This window comes from Diadema antillarum, unplaced genomic scaffold (genome assembly GCF_040938485.1).
Source record: "Diadema antillarum isolate AM-2024a unplaced genomic scaffold, OU_Dant_1.0 seq00000823_RagTag, whole genome shotgun sequence".
Classification (NCBI taxonomy): domain Eukaryota; kingdom Metazoa; phylum Echinodermata; class Echinoidea; order Diadematoida; family Diadematidae; genus Diadema; species Diadema antillarum.
The window spans coordinates 1-18,067 of NW_027271700.1; the positions used below are offsets into that span (position 1 = coordinate 1).

Here is an 18,067-nt window from a genome sequence, read left to right on the forward strand (position 1 = left end):
TAACTCGCGCGTACTAAGTTAGAGTACTTTTTAAATTCCTCATGCAGTTTGTTGGTATAAATCGTTGCCTATACGGCCGTCACTATATCTTGATTGGAATTGTAAGATTTGATTAGCAAAAAATGACAAGAATTCCATGTTTTGTAAGCTGAAATACCAAAATTTTCGGCTCGTTCGCTGCGCTCGCTCGCCAAAGTTTATAAAAATTCATTACAATTAAATCATCCTCAAAAAGACCCCTTTAAAGTGCTTGAAAAAGCATATCATGAGGACTTTGTTTAAAGTCCCTGCCGGGATGGGGTTGGGGTTGAACCAAAGAGATTAAATCTCTTTGAGTTGAACACTTTTTCAGAAATTAGGGGCGCAATTTTCGCGCTTGCCCCGGGCGCCGTTTTCCCTAGATACGCCACTGGTCACACTTACTAATAAGTGGGACAAAATAATATAGACTGGCAGCAGCGCCACGATCCTATTTCTTTTCTTTAAGAGCACATGCACCTTATATATTTCTTTCCCCTCCTTTGCCTTTATAGCTAATGACCAAAACTCTAACACGTCTACATCTAACGGAGATCGCATAAATCATGTCGCCTCGCATTCAGTTCTATCTCAAACAGCCTCATTCATGTTAAATATTGATCGCTACGCTTAATTATTCTATGTGATGATAAACATTATAATGCATGTTACCTAAAGTGTAATGTCCTTTTGTTTTGTTTTGTTTTGTTTTGTTTTTCCTCGTTGTGTTCTTGCTACCAAGTGACTCTAAAGAAAGGAGTCTTCGAAGCGAAAAGTGAGGATTTCTCACGATGATATGCCAAATAACCACATGCACGAAGAGAAGTGGCAGAGAAAGTGGAAAGCGGTATGTGAATAAAGGGTGAGTGCGTAAGGGCGGAGGTGGGGGGGGGATCTTAGATAATATTCTCCGCCTTGGAAAAAAAAAACACTCACTTTCTGAACTTGACTGAACATGACGTGGCAACAACGCCCCTAAATCGCGACGGCTTTGCAATGCAAGCAGGTCGGGTCGCTGACCATGGTGGCAGCCGAGTGTGACCCGAGGGCCGACTCTGCCCCGACGGCTCCTCCGGTGATGCTCCGGCAATGTCGGAGGACGCCAGTGCAAAATCATCAAAGCGCGGTAAGGAAGTGTAAATCATTAACAAGTTTCGATCAAACCCAAGCAACCTCTTCCGGACACACACGAAAAAAAAAAAGAAATATAGAAATATTAAAAGAAGAAGATAGTAAGAAAAAGAGAGAGAGAGAGCGTGTGTGTGTGTGTTTGCCCAGGGCAGGATAGAGTATAGAATCTCATAGATTCGCTTAGTAAAATAGCTGGCAGCTAGACGCCCTTGTGATCACATTATGTCACTTGATTAGTTTAGCGCTAGATCATGTTCAATATTCTGCTCCCTCCCTCCCCCCCCCCCCTTATCTCACTCCTCCATACTTACACTCATACCTTAATCTGTCACTCTCTTTACATCCTTCTTCAAAGCTCCGTTTCCTTCTCCCTCTCCCTCTCTCTCCCTGTCTTTCCTTCTGTTACTAATAATTTCTCTCTTCTGAACTTTTTTTTTTTCGTTTTCCCGCCCTGTAGCTCTCACTATTAAACCTCTCGAACGTCTGCACGGACTTCCATCGCAACTCTCTCATTCTCCTCTCTTCTATACTGTCTCTACGCATATTATTTTCTCTCTTCTCTCAATATTTTCTCTTTTTTTGTCTCATATATACTCTATATACTATATGCTACCTCTCTCCCTTTTTTCTCTTCCTCTCATAAAAAAAATTTCTCTTTCTTTTTCATGTCCTTCAATTATAAAGACCGCATATACCTCACTCTCCATCTCTCTCCGCCCCCTTTCTTTTTGTACACAAAAATCAAACACACTCATTGTGCATAAAACCGAGATGCGTTATTCTATAGATAGAGATAGGGATGATATGTACCTGACTCAAACTTCTAATCATTTGTATTATTTTCGTTGACACGTTATGAAACATGCATTGAACAGCAATTTATCATCTGGTTGCAAATAATTAGTTTGAAGATGGTTTCAAGGTCTTTTGATTATTTTCCAAAATTTATCAGAGTCTTATCCCAGAATTAACGTCTCATATTATTAAGATTATGAAATCATTTTTTTTAATCCTTTTATGGCTGCAAAGGAACTGGAACATCAAACTTAAGTTTTTCTTAAAATCAAACAATTATTGCTTTAATAGCAGCTCCAACAATTCATTAATTCTCGGCTTATTATAGTCCTCTACCTTTTTATCTTCACACCACGTAATCAGTTTTGTTTTCTCTCTCGCTCTCTCTCTCTCTCTCTCTCTCTCTCTCTCTCTCTCCCTTCTCTGCAGCATGACAGAGTCCTACAGTGTAGGGTTTTGTCCAGGAAGTTTGTTTCAGGTTAGTTAGGTTTCCATGTCTTACAGTTTGTGTCGTGATTCTACTTTATGCATGACACTACATTATCAATTGTGATTTGTTGTTCCTCCCCATTTGCAACATTTCCGTATACTATCAATATTGTGCAGACTTATACATTTCTTTTAATATGCATTGTGATGTAATTTATGCATTACACTCCTGTAAGATATAATTATGTATGTTCTGCTGAAAATGGAAAAATAAATGAATGAAAAACAACTAAACAGCAGGGATTTCATCTTGTTTGTATAGGCGTGGGATCAGTCGCTTTAATATTGTTACTTCATTAAGAGCAGGGTGGAAACCAGTCCATCTATCTATCCACAAAAAAAAACCAACAACAAACAAATTGGAGAATGATGCCTAACCCAATTCACTTGGGCGATATTTGATTTGATTTGATTTGATTTGATTTGATTTGATTTCTGCATTCAATCAAATACAAATTGAATACAAATTTCAAAAGCACAAAGACAGAGGATAACAAGTGCAGTGATTTAAAACGATAATGTAACATTACAAAAATAAATACACATATAAGCAATTGCAGTGTTCAGTACAGAACCGAGAGTTAGTTTATATGAGAATGACATAAGGTTCGTTGATCCGAAAATGAACAGAAGGTGCGTACTATCGGAATTACGAAACTTATTCATTTTTCGGATTAACGAACCTTCGGAATGACGAACCTTTATTTCGTTTTCGGAATAACGAACCTTCGGAATAACTAACTGTAACTGACTGTTCGTCCAAGATGACTATATAGCAATAGTCAACAAACAGTGTTAACCAGCCACATTGTGCCATACGAAGAAGAAGGAGAAGAAGAAGAAGAAGAAGAGGAGGAGGAGGAGGAGGATGAAGAAGAAGAAGACTCAGCAGCGGAAAAGGAATTTTCGATACTTTCGTGTGAGTGAAAAGAAGGGGTGCGTCAAGAGAAGATAATTTCTATTACAGATTGCATACAAAACGAGATTCCCTAAACACAACTGCTAAAGACCGGTAGACATTTTCCCCTCATGTAATCTTTGAAAGGAGAAAGCTACCGATAGAATTACATTGACAAGCCCTCCCTCCCAGGCACACACATGCACATACATAGATAAAGAAAAATAAAATTGATTTATAGTCTTACACAAAGTTATAAAATTATAGAATGAATGCATAGCATGCAAAAGTAATTATCAGCTTTCGCGTTATTATGATCGCAAAAGTGCATCGACGATCGTGAAAGTCTCACAATACCAGGTAGAGTATATTTCATGAAATGGCGGTTGCCAAGCAACGGGAAGAACGATGCGCATTGAGGACTGTGGAATAGATAAAATCTTATACGAAGGAGTCCCCAATAAAAGTAAGAGAGAGAGAGAGAGAGAGAGAGAGAGAGGTTGAGAGAGGGAGAGAATGGAGGGTATTATTCCATGAAATATTTAGGACACATTATCCCACAATTTCATGCTATATTATTCTGCATCATAATTTTCTTTTAACAATTTATTGATCTTTGAAGTTGTCCTTATCTTGCACTTCCGCTCCTCTTGACTTGCTGTTGATAAAAGGAGTAAAATGAGACAGAATGTTAGAAATTTCGTGAAATTAGACGCAGACTTGATTAGGAAATGTACAAGAATATTAAGAATTCTCTCTCTTTTTTTCCAGCAAGCAATTTTGGTCGCAAATACGCATTTGAATTATATCAATTCCTTACGCATTATTCGATACCGGAAAAAAAAAGTAAAGAAAAAAGAGAAAACCCTAGCAGCTGGGATCCATGTAACTGGTCAATTATTTAGCGAGAACAAGTAACCTTTTTTCAAACTAAAAATGACATATATCTCAGTTACTTCAAAATAATAATGATTTATTTGGGAAAAATGCATTTTTTTCTCCGTCATTTTATTTCACGAAAGGTGGATATGCAAGGAATATTTAAGAGATCTAGATAATTCCTACCAACACTATTCATTCAGTTTTATACGTAATTACACAAAAAGGATGAGTGAGGAAGTGGGCATGGATGGCTTATGAAATGAAGATTTTGATCGCAAAGCGGTTTAAGGTGCCATTTTCAAGTATTTTAAGTAAGTCCCTCATCAGAATGATGGAGCAAACCTTGTCAATGATAAACACTGCATAAAGATCGATCAAGTGTCCATCCAGACCGACAGGTGTCAAAAGTACGTTGTGATGGTGTTGAAAAGTGTTCACTTGGCCCTTCGTGGTGTTGATTCGACACTGTAGCTGCATGGAGATATTTTGACACTGCGCTGGTGTTAATTCGACATTGCCACTACATGGTGTTGATTCGATATTGCTGGTGATAATGTCAATGGTATAACACCAGCCCAATGTCAATAGGAGACCACACCAATTGGTGTAACTTTGGTGTAAATGTGTTCACATTTTTTTTCTTTAAAAAAAATCAAGTATTTTATTGAAAAGTTCGTGTTCGTCTTGTTGAACTTTTAAATCAACAAGAAGAACAGCAACTAATCCTAACGTATCTTCTATAAAAGTTTTATGTTTTGAAGTAGCATCCGGAGGTGTTAGCTTAACACCACAAATGAGCACCGGAAATTTAACACCAGCTCCGTGTTTCATATTTAACACGCAACTTTTTGCAGTGAGCTCAATATGCACTTTTTGTACATCAAGAAATGTTAAGCAAATCATGATTGAAAATATACTGTTTGCCATTTTTTCCTTACTTTTTAGCATATTTAATCCCAAATATCTCAAACTGAGAAGAATGGAGATATTTTCCTTTGCGATGAAATTTTTCACCGTATCTTTTTTCCCATGTTTTTTTAATAGATATAATCCCAAATATCTCAAATTGAGAAGAATGGAGATATTTCCTTTTGCGATGAAATTTCTCACCGTATCTTTTTTTCCCCATTTTTTTAGTAGATATAATCCCAAATATCTCAAATTGAGAAGAATGGAGATATTTCCTTTTGCGATGAAATTTTTCACCGTATTTTTCCATTTTTTTTAGTAGATATAATCCCAAATATCTCAAATTGAGAAGAATGGAGATATTTCCTTTTGCGATGAAAGTTTTCACCGTATCTTTTTTTCTACATTTTTTTAAGTAGATATAATCCCAAATATCTCAAATTGACAAGAATGGTGTTACTTCATTTTGCGATGAAACATTTCAAATGCTGAAGTCGGCGTTTTATTTTAGACACAAAAGCCTTCTGAAGCTGTTCTCCACGTTTTGATGACTTTCTAAAAGAGAAACAAAGAACATAAACTGGGTATATTGTAGAAATGTGGGGTTACTGACTTCTGCTATTTTCTGTTTTCTCACGTTTTTTTTTTCTTTTTCTGTTTTTATTCGCGAGGATTACCGTGGTTGTCTTTATTTCTTCATGACAGATAAACTGGGAACGAATTCCCGTTGATGAGTCGGTAATACTTCCGAAAGCAATTTCCCTCCGTGTTTACTTCCTCCACCTGCCCCGCTGTCCGCGGGGCCATTGACCGTACAACGAAGCCCGGCAGCTCCCACCGACAAATAATACTTGTGAGCTCTACTTTTACGGCACAATTTTCGGCGTTCCGTTTTGTTTTGTTTCGTTGTTGTTTTTTCTGCTTGTCTGCCTTTTTTTCTCTTCATCGCCATCACAAACACCAAGATGAAGAAAGCACTTTTCCGAAGGCATATCATGCATAAAATACGTACCCAAGAAAATACAAACAATCAAACAGCAACAGCAACGACAATATAAACTGAAAGAGAACTAAGTTACTGAATGCAGCAAGACTGGAAAAGTGCAGATGCCTGCGATCATGGCGGAGTATTTCGTAAGATTTGAGTAGAAAAAGGGGGTCACTTCGGAAACGAGGGAAGTAAGCTGTAGCCAAATGATGAATGCCACTTAGTCAATGCACCCGTTGTTTGGATGATGTGTGTGGAAAGGAGGACGACAACCATTCAAGTCATATACAGATGTATTGACAATATCAGGATCAGTATCGGAAAAGTTGAAATATAATCATCTCCACACCAAGTTCAATTTTCACACTGTTTTATGCAAGTACGCATACATGAAACGAGAGAAAGATATGTTTTTATCGTGTTTTAAGAAGAGAAGAAGCCTGTTTTGTGTTTTTTCAGAATATAGAAAAAAAGTTAGTATATAGAAAAAAAAATTATTTCATTCATTGTTATTTTTTTTTTTGTTATGATGGTATTTGGAGAATTTTCAGCAGCAAATTGTAATGTTAGAAGTGTATGTGTAGAAAATGTATATTGAATACAATCTATCTTTTTTTTATGATCAAAAAGAAAGGTACAGAGACGGAATGCGTGTGAAATATAATTTTATTAACCCTAATTCTTAGAAAAGCATAATAGGTACACGAGATCGCGCGTGTCAATTAATGAAATAATCAAGTTTTAACAGGGGAACGTATAATGCAGAGCAAAAACTTCTGCAGGACACGATAGTAATCATGATGATGATGATAAGATTCAAAATTCAAGATTCAAATTTATCTTCATTTCTCATCAAATAAACAGAGATTATACAATGTAAATGCAGAGGATATTTGTAATAATTGCAAGATAACAATTGCAAGATAATTGCAAGATGGCATTATAAGCATCATAAAAGTGATACTTATTATTACCAGTTTTACATGAATATGATTATAATATCAATTGTAGATACAATGATGAATACAATTAGTATCATTTCTACTATATAATTATGATCAGAATCCTCTGTAACATTCCTCATAAAATTATTTAGGTCTTGTTATGGGGTATATGAAATTCAACATGTCTCCCAAGGGTGAATAGGTCATTGGAAATAGCTGACCTCTTGATCTCACAGGAATTCTTGGTGTCACGAGATCTTTGACCGTTGAGAGTGCGTGTGGTCATCTTACACACGTGTTGGGGCAGTCTTTATCTTGACCGTTTCTAATCAACAAGGTGACTGGACAACAAATCCAAGGTTTGGAACGGGAAATAACAGAAAGATGCGCTTGTACAGGAAAGAAGAAAAGCACCTCACATCCGGGCAAGCTTGCTTTATTTGGCAGAAGGGTTATCATGGCTATTGAATAAAAAAAAAGGAAGAGAGGGAACAGGTAAGAATTTGATGCGTCAAATGCTCGTGACACGAGTTTAGGAGCGAAGGTATAGTAAACTCTTTTATCAGCGCGCTGCAAATAACTTTAACCTGGTGGTATCGGTGAGTTTGGAGTCACATCCTGTATAGTGGCGTATCAGGACTATCGGAGTTATGTTTAGATCGCTCCGGGCAGCGTAATATTCTCACGCCTTTGCTTCTGTGGGACTCTTTTCTTCCTTGCATTTTGTCAGATTTTGTTGTTATTGTTGTTGCTGTGGTCGTTGATTTTTGTTCATTCGTTTTGTCTTTTTTCTTTTTACCTTGGCTTGATACACTGCACTTTATATGTTTGTAAGTGCTTGTTGACGCAAGATAGCACTACGGGAACAAGACTTGTCGTTTTGCAGAGTCTATCAGATGTTCAAACCACGTTATTCATTGCCACGGTTTGGACATGGCACATGGCTGCGTGATGATGCAAGACTTTTTTTTTTCTGTAGTCAGGTAAAGTTTAATGTACTATCCAAGATACCCGCTCACCGTGCATATTCGCAACGCTTTGGCCCCTGCAGTCTTATAATTTATAATGGCGTTATATGAGGGGGGTAATGTGAAAAAAAAAAATACAATGTTTGCTCCCTGTTGGAAAATGACGTACAGGATAAGTTAATTCAGACGTGTTGGGTGATTTTTGCAGTGTATCGGCAAAAATTGTCAAGGTGGAAAAAATGACAGTAGAATACACTCGTCAATATCATTCCATTAAGCCTATCATTCACTCGGTCAACTTACACGTATTACTTCGTGGGAAAACGACAGCAACAATGATGACAATTATCACAATGATAATGACAGGACAACAACGACAACCATGCCTCGCTGTCACTACCCCGTGTAAACCGACTGCATACGTTATGCATGCAAGCTAAAGAAAAAGCAATATCAACCCATTTGAAGCAAATTAAGGGAGAACATTATTGTAGGTGATCTATAGATACTTGAGCTTTGAGCACCGATTAGCACAGAAAGCCCAATAGCGTTGTAAATGCTGTCCGAAGTCCCTGCACAGAAAGGGTTAAAGGCCATGCAGACGTATAGCCGTATCGTTAACAAGCAGATCAGCGGAGGGAGCTAGGTTTCTCGAAATGTCAGAAACAAAGAATAATAAATGACTTTGTTTGGCAATAATGCAACGATATGTTTGAAGGTCTCATTATTTGTTGTTGCGTGTTTGTTGTTGCTCTATAACCCCATGCATTTGACAGTACGTCTTGCCAATATAGCTTTAGGAGTGCATGGGTAAAAGATTCCTCGATTTCTTCTCATTATTGATGCTCAGGTCTGATGTGTATTAATATCACGTAATTTATTCTCATGTAGGCTTATATCATCAGTGTTATTTTAAGTTCATTTATGAGTCTGATGTAAAGCAATAGTATCAGCCTTCGAGCTGCTGGATTGTTATTTATTACTTGCAAAATAAACTACATTGACTTGAATTGGATATAGGATGCATTGATTGGAATTCATGAAAAAAAAGAAGAAAAAGATTGAAAAATGCCAATGTGTCTCACCGCCAAATGAACTTCATGACATTTTGACACCATGATATCAATTTCAATTCAAATGTGTCGAAAATTAAGGAGGAGACGTCTAACACTAAGCCCATCTCATGTTGTCAGAGGAAGGGCCCGATACAAGGAAATTCAAACAGGAGATTTTTTTTCCTCCCTGTTACCATGGCAACGATGTGACAATTTGGGGCGTCTTTAATGCACGGAAGAAAGTGCTGGAAACAGGGTTTGACAGTGACTCACGTACTCTGGGCGTGGTCGGCCGGTCTGTTTGTAACAAAGCCCTTTGTGAAAGGAACTACTCCGTCCTTCACTTGCTCGAAAGAAAATGTTAGTCTACTCCACTCAGGCCCTGATAAGCATTCAGGCTTTCCGATAAGGATAAAATGAACCCGTTAATGTTTAAAATTATGTACAAAGTGCACTTTACATTGAATATTGAAACCCCGAACGTCAAAAGAAGTATACAAGAGCGTTTGAAAGAATTTCTGGCTAACATATTTGTTTTACCAGTCCTTATTTTAACGGATTGTAAACGGCAAATTTACAATAAATGCCTCAGAAAGCTGTTTCCGATTTTCGTGAAAAAAAGAAAAATTAGGTGCAGTTTTCACTAGCTTCATGTAACATTTGAAGAGAGTTTAGATGTTGAATAGACTGCAATAAAACTGGCAATTAAGATGGTAATAATTGATCTTAAAGAAAAGTGAAGTCCTATGAGTTTACCAACTCATCAAGTCCAGGTATTTTTTTTTTCATTCACTGTCACTGAGATTGGTCAGGCCACATGGACGTTGTAAAAGCAGTGAACAATGTCCAGTGTTGTGCAAAAGGATGTATCTTCTACAGGGCAAACAATCTGGTGCACCCTAAGGCACAATTTACTATTTGGAGATGAAACAACCCCCCCCCCCCCAAAAAAAAAAGCTTTATTGCTACACAATAGTTGTGAAATGTGAGTTGGGATAGAAACAATCAATGTAAAAATATCAATCAGTATAATCAATGTTAAGTATTGTTAAATATTCAAAATGTGAACAATAGTTGTAATGAATTGTTTCTAGAATAAACGATCTTCAGTTATACTTTACTAAGAAAAATAGTGATATCTCCTTATGTTTTAGGCTCTATTGTGAATTATTTATATGTTAGGACGTTTGGTGAAACAGCTTACCAACACATACGCATCAAATGTGATTACTCGAATATTTTTAATCACTGCTACCAATGGTAAGCAGTACCTTTAACTGAAATTAAAAACTACAAAAAAGAAAAGAAGAAGTGAGAGCTCCAATCCTGTTTCCAGAGTCATACCAGCTGAGGAGATGATGTCATAGACGCACAGGTCGAGTATACGTTATAACACTGAGCAAAGCTCCTCTCTCTTTCTCTCTCTCCCTCTCTCTCTCCTCTTCCCTATAATGGAAAGTACACAGTGTCCCACAGTGTGTTCACAGTGTGTTCAGACTGTGTTCACATAGTCTACTATGTGAAAACGCTCGAATTTGGCAGTGTGGAGATGATATCACACTGTGGTTTGGTTTTCACAGTGTTCACAGTCATGTTAATGTTATGTCACACTGTGAATTGATGATTCACAATGTGTTCACACTGTTACAACGCTCGAATTTAACACTGTGAAGAGATTTCGCACTGTGTTCACATTGTGTTCACACTGTGTTTCTCACACTGTGTTTCTCACACTGTGGGACACTGTGTTCTTTCCAGCAGGGTTTCTATCTATCTTTCTTTCTATTTGTCTATCGCTATCTCTATTCGCATGCTTTCTGCTTAACGGAACACTTCTCATGTAATATTCGAGGCAGACGTCTACTCGGTATTTGTTTCGTTTGTTTTTGTTCCTGCTTTTGAGAAGTTGTGTAATGGGCTTATATTTCACACTTGTCTTGTTTGTTAGTTTTGTCTCAATAGGATTAAAATCGTTGGATTCCCAGGTGTCTATCGCTTTGAATTATGCTTAGTACACAGAAATATAGAAAAAAAAATGTATACAAACAAAGTAGGAAAATAGGCTGAAGACATGGTTTACATTAAAAGAAATAAAATGAGATGAATACAGCGCTCCACAGAAAAAAAGCAGTCTCGTTCTTTAGAGAAAAAAGTAATATGAGAACATGGCAAAATGAGGTTTGAGTGATGTAGACTATAGCGGTGTCCAATGTCAGATCGACCTGTTATGAGTATGACTAATGCACCGGTAATTTCGTTCAGTTCACACCATATGGCGTCTAGTTATTGTCGTTACTATTTTCTCTGTCCATTTTTCCAAGGGACGCCCTTCCCTGATTTTTTCTCTTTCACTTGTTATTTTTCTTAGTTTCTCTTGCTTTTTAGATACTTTTCGTTTACGTGGCTGAGTTCCGTATCGACCGCAAGCTGATGTATAACATCTATGTATGACAGAGCGTTCATCAGGTCGGAGAGAAGAAAAAACAGGAGTGAATACGTGTGTGAGTGTGCGTTTGCGTTTGTCTGTATGTGTGTCGTGCCGGTGTAAGCATTTGTGTATTTGTGTGAGTGTGTGTGTGTGTGTATGTGCGTGTGTGTGTGTATGTGTGTGTGTGTGAATGTGTGATCATTCATTTTGTGTTACTTTGTACTGCCATATCAGCTTAATATACTATATTTGTATTGTTTGAATGTTAATTAACTCAGATTACTGAAGAAAAGTGTGCATGTGTGTATGTGTGTGTGTGAGTATCAACGAGACAGGAACAGACTGAGGAGATTGACGGAACGATGTCGGCTGAGGCCGAAAACCTAAATGTTGGACAGTTTGAATTTTCAGCCTCCGTAACATTTGCTGAAGGTAGAATTTGCATAGCTTGCTTTTAAATCACTTATAATTTAAGGCAGTGAGTTACATTGCAGTGACATAAGACTCACTTTGCCCCCCCCCCCCCCTCCTCCACCCCATTGGCAATAGCTAAATAAAGCGAACATACGTTTACGATAGTGATAAATGACTGCTAGTATTGACAAAAAGAGGTGTATGCCTACTTTTCAGTGTGTATGTTTGTAATTCACGTTAGTATTTCTTTCTATTTACTGCATTTTTGTCTGTTTTTTAAATGTTTCTGTTTCTTTTTATTTGTTTTGGTCGTTGTGTTTGTAAAGTTTTTTTTTAATGTTGTTTACTGTAATGTTCTTGTCTATTCTGCTTTGTTTTGTTTTCCAGTGTTTCTCTTTGTATCTGATTTCATTGGTGATACTTGCCTGTCTGTGTAAGTCGATATGATGTGGAAGGCGTGTGGTACTCTTTCATTGAGCACACGTAAAGAAAACATATTCTTGCGGGATAGAGTTTCGACAACAAATGAAGTCACTGGAATTAAGGAGGGAAAAGTTCTGAGAAAAATGCTATCAAAAAAAAAAAAACACATCCATTTTATTTAATCAGTGCAGAAGCTGTAAAGCTGAAATTAAAATGAAAGCTTTACTTGTTCCTAACAGGGAGGTGAGAGGAAAACGTCGCTGTTCCTAATGAGGAAACACTACTATCAAAATCAGGTCGAGAATCCCAAGTCTAGCACTGCGCAATGCTTTGAGCATAACAGTTGAGCAACTCGCCAAGACCTGGAAGTGTGAATAAACTCTCGTGTACCTATCCAGTGTATATTACAAGCCATGTTATTACGTTTGGCGCATGCGCAGTTGGAGAGATGACATCATCCGTGACGCGTCGCACCTTGGCTACTTATTGCCAAGGAGACTGATGGGTATTGGATTACGATCCGTCAGGAGGATGAGTCGGTCTCGAATTACGGCCTGATAGACGTGTTAATCGCATCTCTGCCAGGTTAAAGACGCTCTTTAGCCTCGCGGTTGCTCCATTTCAGTAAATGACCGATCTTCTGCTGAGCGAACTGTAAAACGGTGATGTTCAAATGATTGTATTCAAGAAAAACAAAACGGAATATTGTATGGAGAATGCATTATGCCGTCACTATAGAGGGATTTATGAACAAAATATCATTCATTGAGAATGATTTGTTGAACTGCGCACGCGCACTGATGAGTATAAATAATAATTTTGTTTGTGGTAAATTCGGCCACTCACTGATGTCTCACCTTCTGAAGCATGCATCGTTGTTATCAACTCTCTATGTCATAATCATTTGCATGATACTGAACATCAGTTTTCTTTCCCTTTTGGTCAAACGACTTTGATCTCATTTGAGCAAATTATTCCATAACGACCTTGCGGAGAAATAACCATTTAGCATTGCGGGTTCATCAATAATTCATGAGAGCGATAGGTGGGGGGGGGGGGGGGGCTGGATATGATACATATCGCCTGAAATATTTTTTTCGGCTTATGGGATTATGGCAAACGAATCAAGGGCTGTGAGAATACCATATTGACCTCGTAAGGTCTTGTTGCGCGAGATACCTCCCTAATTTAATTTGCTGCTTCTGACGGTACAAACCATTATGCCTCAATCCGTCTGTGTTATATCTTTCGTTCTCTTAATCGTGTTTAAAATGTTCTGTAAATATCTGGAAATATTTAGCTAAAACCTGTTTTCGGAACGCTGTCGCATTACATTTAAAAAAAAGAAGAAAATAAGTGAAATACAACTTTAACGGGACTGTACAGTACTGGTTGAGGTAGGGATTCATGTTTTGAACATTCCTAAGTGAGATAATGAGAAACCTCTTATGAAATATGAAAGAGCGTGTAATTTTAAGAAGGAGTCAGCGTTTATTTGATGAAAATTAGTTTTCAAATGCCTGAGATATCCAAAAAAGTGATAATGATAAAAGACTACAGGCCACGCCTTTTATTAGGATCTCTTTGTTTCACCTTTTTTTTGATATCTCAGGCATTTCAAACCCGATTTTCATCAAATAAACTTTTGTAACCCCTTAGAATTGCATCCTCTTTGACATCTCATAGAGTGGTTTCTGAATATCTCGCAAAACGTTAAAAGCTATAGATCCTCACCTCGACCAGAACTGTATAATTATACCCTTTAAATGTCTATCAGGCGTTCAGTGACACTCAACTTTCCGACATAATATGATGACAAGGAGAACAGTTGAAGCACACACAAAAAAAGAGATCATCCTGTCTTCAATTTTGCTCAATGTGTGTGGCATGGAAGCGGGTAACGCTAATATCCTCCCAACGATGGACCGGTAGCGGACACCAATTTTGAAAATTGTTCAAAATGGACCAAAGTCGGGTGGGGGGAGGGAAGGGGGGGGGGGTTCAGGATGACGTGTAGGGATGGAGAAAGGGAGATGACTGCTAGTATAGAGTGGAACGAGAAGAATACGCGCGCACACACACACACACACACACACACAATAATGATAATGATAATGGGGTGAAAAAAAGAAATGATGAAATTTCCTCGCCAGACAGGTTCGATTTGAGCGTAATCATCGACACTTTTGCGTCATTATGCGCCTGTGTCATCTCGAATTTTGTCGTTAGGGAAGTGCCCATACTCATTTGCACAAGCTAGCCCTGACGTCGGAATCTCGTTCCCTGATCGCCAACCTGTCCAAATTTAGCACGTCCTCTTCACAGCGCTGGATGCATTTAGGGATCCACTCTTAGCAGCACGCGATGCTCCTTCTGAAGTTCTCGCATTTTTCATATAAAGCAGATTGATTGGATATGGCATCAGTGAACAGTGCCCATATCTCGTGCTAGCATTGTTTTGAATCTAAAAGGGAAACGAAGATGCCTATATTTGAACGCGCTGTACTGAATATAAACCTCGGATGAGTACCGCTACAAAAAGAAAAACATCATAAAAAATCCTTGCCAGAAAAGACTGTACAATACCGGAAGTCAGCGATCTAGAATATTTATGGATCTTTATTGATGGTCAAGGCACGATAAGGCAGTATGTATTGTGGTGATTCTAGATTTGTAGCATGTCACAGATGCATAACTATTCATGTATGTAATATTATGTATATAAATATATCTATAGGTCTGTTTTGTTTAAGAACATAGAAAAAAAGAATCTTATAATGCGAGGCATGGGGAAATACCGAATAACTGACCTTGACAAAAGCGCAACGGTGTGCACTGGCAGACAAAATCATAATCACAAGAGTAAGACTAGATAAAAAAAGCGACGAAAGGATGAGAGAAAGACAGGAGGCAGACAAACAGACAAACAGACAAACAGACAGACAGACAGACAGACAAACAGATGTGTGGAAGGAGAGTGGGAAGATGTTTCACGCATCAGGTCACTGAAATCAATCACGGTCATGTTGATGATTCGGCTCGCGGCCCGTATCGAATTTCTAGAAGAGCAGGGTGACTCGCGCGAGCTGTTCGGCTGACGGATCGAGATGTCAGGGTGAGTAAAACGTGCTCAGCCCACGATTCTCAGCCGATGCAGACTTCATAGTCTACTCTTTCCAGACCGCTATATCATTCACTTATCCACAGGATGTCTGCCTCCGAACATGACGGTGCCATTAAACTTCCCACTTTCTCACGTTTCACCTTCGTTTCCTGCCGCCTTCCATGTCCGCTCAGTGGACACACGCTGCAGCTAATATCATTGAGGAAGAGCAGATATACATCAGCCTTTAAATCCGAGACTATCTTTATAACAACCAGACAGATGACGTCATTGTTCACGGCTACAGACGTGTGACCATATGGGCTTAACTAGACTAAAGGGTCACGTTCGTGGCAGAAGTGAAGAGAGGAAAATATACATTATGTATAACTACACAAGAAGGTGATTACACAAACACACGGACATTCACACGCAAATGCGCATCCACTCAACATGCCCATACACACGCACAAGGTCAATGCGAGAAGTGAAGAACACGATTACGATGATGAAACTATAGAGAAAGACAAGAAAAAAAGTACATTACTCTAGCTGCAGTGCAATTGAAATAAATTCCAAATATCACAAAATTTGCTATTGATTTGAACTTGCATTTTCCTTATTATTTGCCTATATTTGCCAATGTCGGCCTGCTTTTAAAGAGCAAAGTCAAATTGCAATCAGTCTTTATTTATTATCACTGACACAAAGCGTATCCTCACTTTATTTTCTTAAGCCCATCAGTTTTGACAGAGCCTTTCTAACTAACGTTACTGCCGCAACGTCCGCATAGCGTTCGGGTATTTTTTTTTTTTAACCCAACCTGTTAAAACGGTCCCCGCAAAATGTTGCTAGGAAGTTGTCGAGGTAACTTTTACCAAATTCTGCCCTAGGCATCTAGGGTAATTATCCCCACCTTACCAAGACATTACCCCCAACAACCCTTCTATTAGAACGCTCCGGCTATAACATTCCTTTAATACACTCAACACGCATGCGCAATAGTCCAAACAGAATGACACCGCTCGCCGATCACGTTCATGGATTGTAACCACACTCCCTTCGCGAATGAACAGGTAGGTCGTTGTGGAAACTACCCGGAGAAGGTTCTCGGTGTGTGTCTCTTAAAACGGTACCCCTCGCTCTCTCCTGCGGTTTTATTGCCCGAGGCCAGGAATTTTGTTCTCCGGACGTTGTCCCGACGTTGTCGGGGTAAGGTCTCTTAAAACAGCTAGGGCTTTAGTATTACAAATTCAAATTCCAAGTGACCTTGAAATTATATGCTCTTATTGTTACGAGTCACATTATCTCCTCCATTTCTAATGATACCCAAGAATAGCTGATTAACTGAACATTTCATAGCAACCTTAAATAATGCGACTGAGTTTTTATTTCCTGCGATTTGTTGTAGAATCAATGGCAACTAGATTTTGACAGATTTGTGATCAGGTCCGTCCGAAAAGTTATGATTGGTATCGAGCGTAGCTTTCTATAAGATGAATATGAGATCAGTATCAAATTGCTATTAACTGCGGGTTTGAGTCGAATCAAGCGAAACTCTTTAAAGGGACTGTACAGTACTGGTTGAGGTGGGGATTCATGTTTTGCACATTCCTAAGTGAGATAATGAGAAACTTCTTATGAAATATGAAAGAGCATGTAATTCTAAGAAGGGTTTAACGTTTATTTGATGAAAATTGGTTTTCAAATTGCTGAGATATCCAAAAAAGTGATAATAATAAAAGGCGACATGCCACAACTTTATTAGGATCTCTTTGTTTCACCTTGTTTTTGGATATCTCAGCCATTTCAAAACCGATTTCCATCAAATAAACTTTTGATACCTCATGGAATTGCATGCTCTTTGACATCTCATAGAGTGGTTTCTGAATATCTTGCAAAACATTAAAAGCTAAATCCTCACCTCAACCAGAACTGTACACACCCTTTAAAAGGCGCGCAAGTCCTGACTGGTAGACAGACCGGCAGAGGTGCTTAAAGGGACTGTACAGTTCTGGTTGAGGTGAGGATTTAGCTTTTAACATTTTGCAAGATATTCAGAAACCACTCTATGAGATGTCAAAGACCATGCAATTCTAAGGGGAATCAAAAGTTTATTTGACGAAAATCGGTTTTGAAATGGCTGAAATATCCAAAAACAAGGTGAAACAAAGAGATTCTAATAAAAGGCGTGGCCTGTTGCCTTTTATTATGATCACTTTTTGGGATATCTTAGCCATTTTAAAACCAATTTTCATCAAATAAACGGTGAATCTTTCTTAAATTTACATGCTCTGTCATATTTCATAAGAGGTTTCTCATTATCTCACTTAGGAATGTTATAAACCTGAATCCTCACCTTAACCAGTACTGTAGAATTTGGTTGTTCGAGAAACGTGTACTTTGTATATATGCGGCAGCATTAACGGGAAGAAAACGCGAGAGCCTCAATCTTCAATAAAATGCAAACAAACAATCCCAAACTGAAATCGAAAGGAATTGGTGCCACGTGAACCAATCAGCATAAGAATCCCGAAAACAGAGTTGATAGAGACCACTAAAGTTTACGGGGAAATCCAGCGGAAATAAAATAAGAGAAAATAATGAACATGATATCTATTG

General features: G+C 38.3%; 1 protein-coding gene across 1 annotated transcript in view; it reads left to right on the plus strand.

Annotated features, from left to right (window-relative positions):
- Nucleotides 1-1,039: 1,039 nt before the first annotated feature.
- Nucleotides 1,040-18,067, plus strand: part of LOC139739979 (uridylate-specific endoribonuclease-like) — a 95,221-nt gene continuing 78,193 nt past the window's right edge. The window contains exon 1 of the mRNA XM_071650577.1: nucleotides 1,040-1,109. Within this exon, the coding sequence (XP_071506678.1) occupies nucleotides 1,040-1,109 (70 nt within the window). The remainder of the gene's footprint in view (nucleotides 1,110-18,067) is intronic.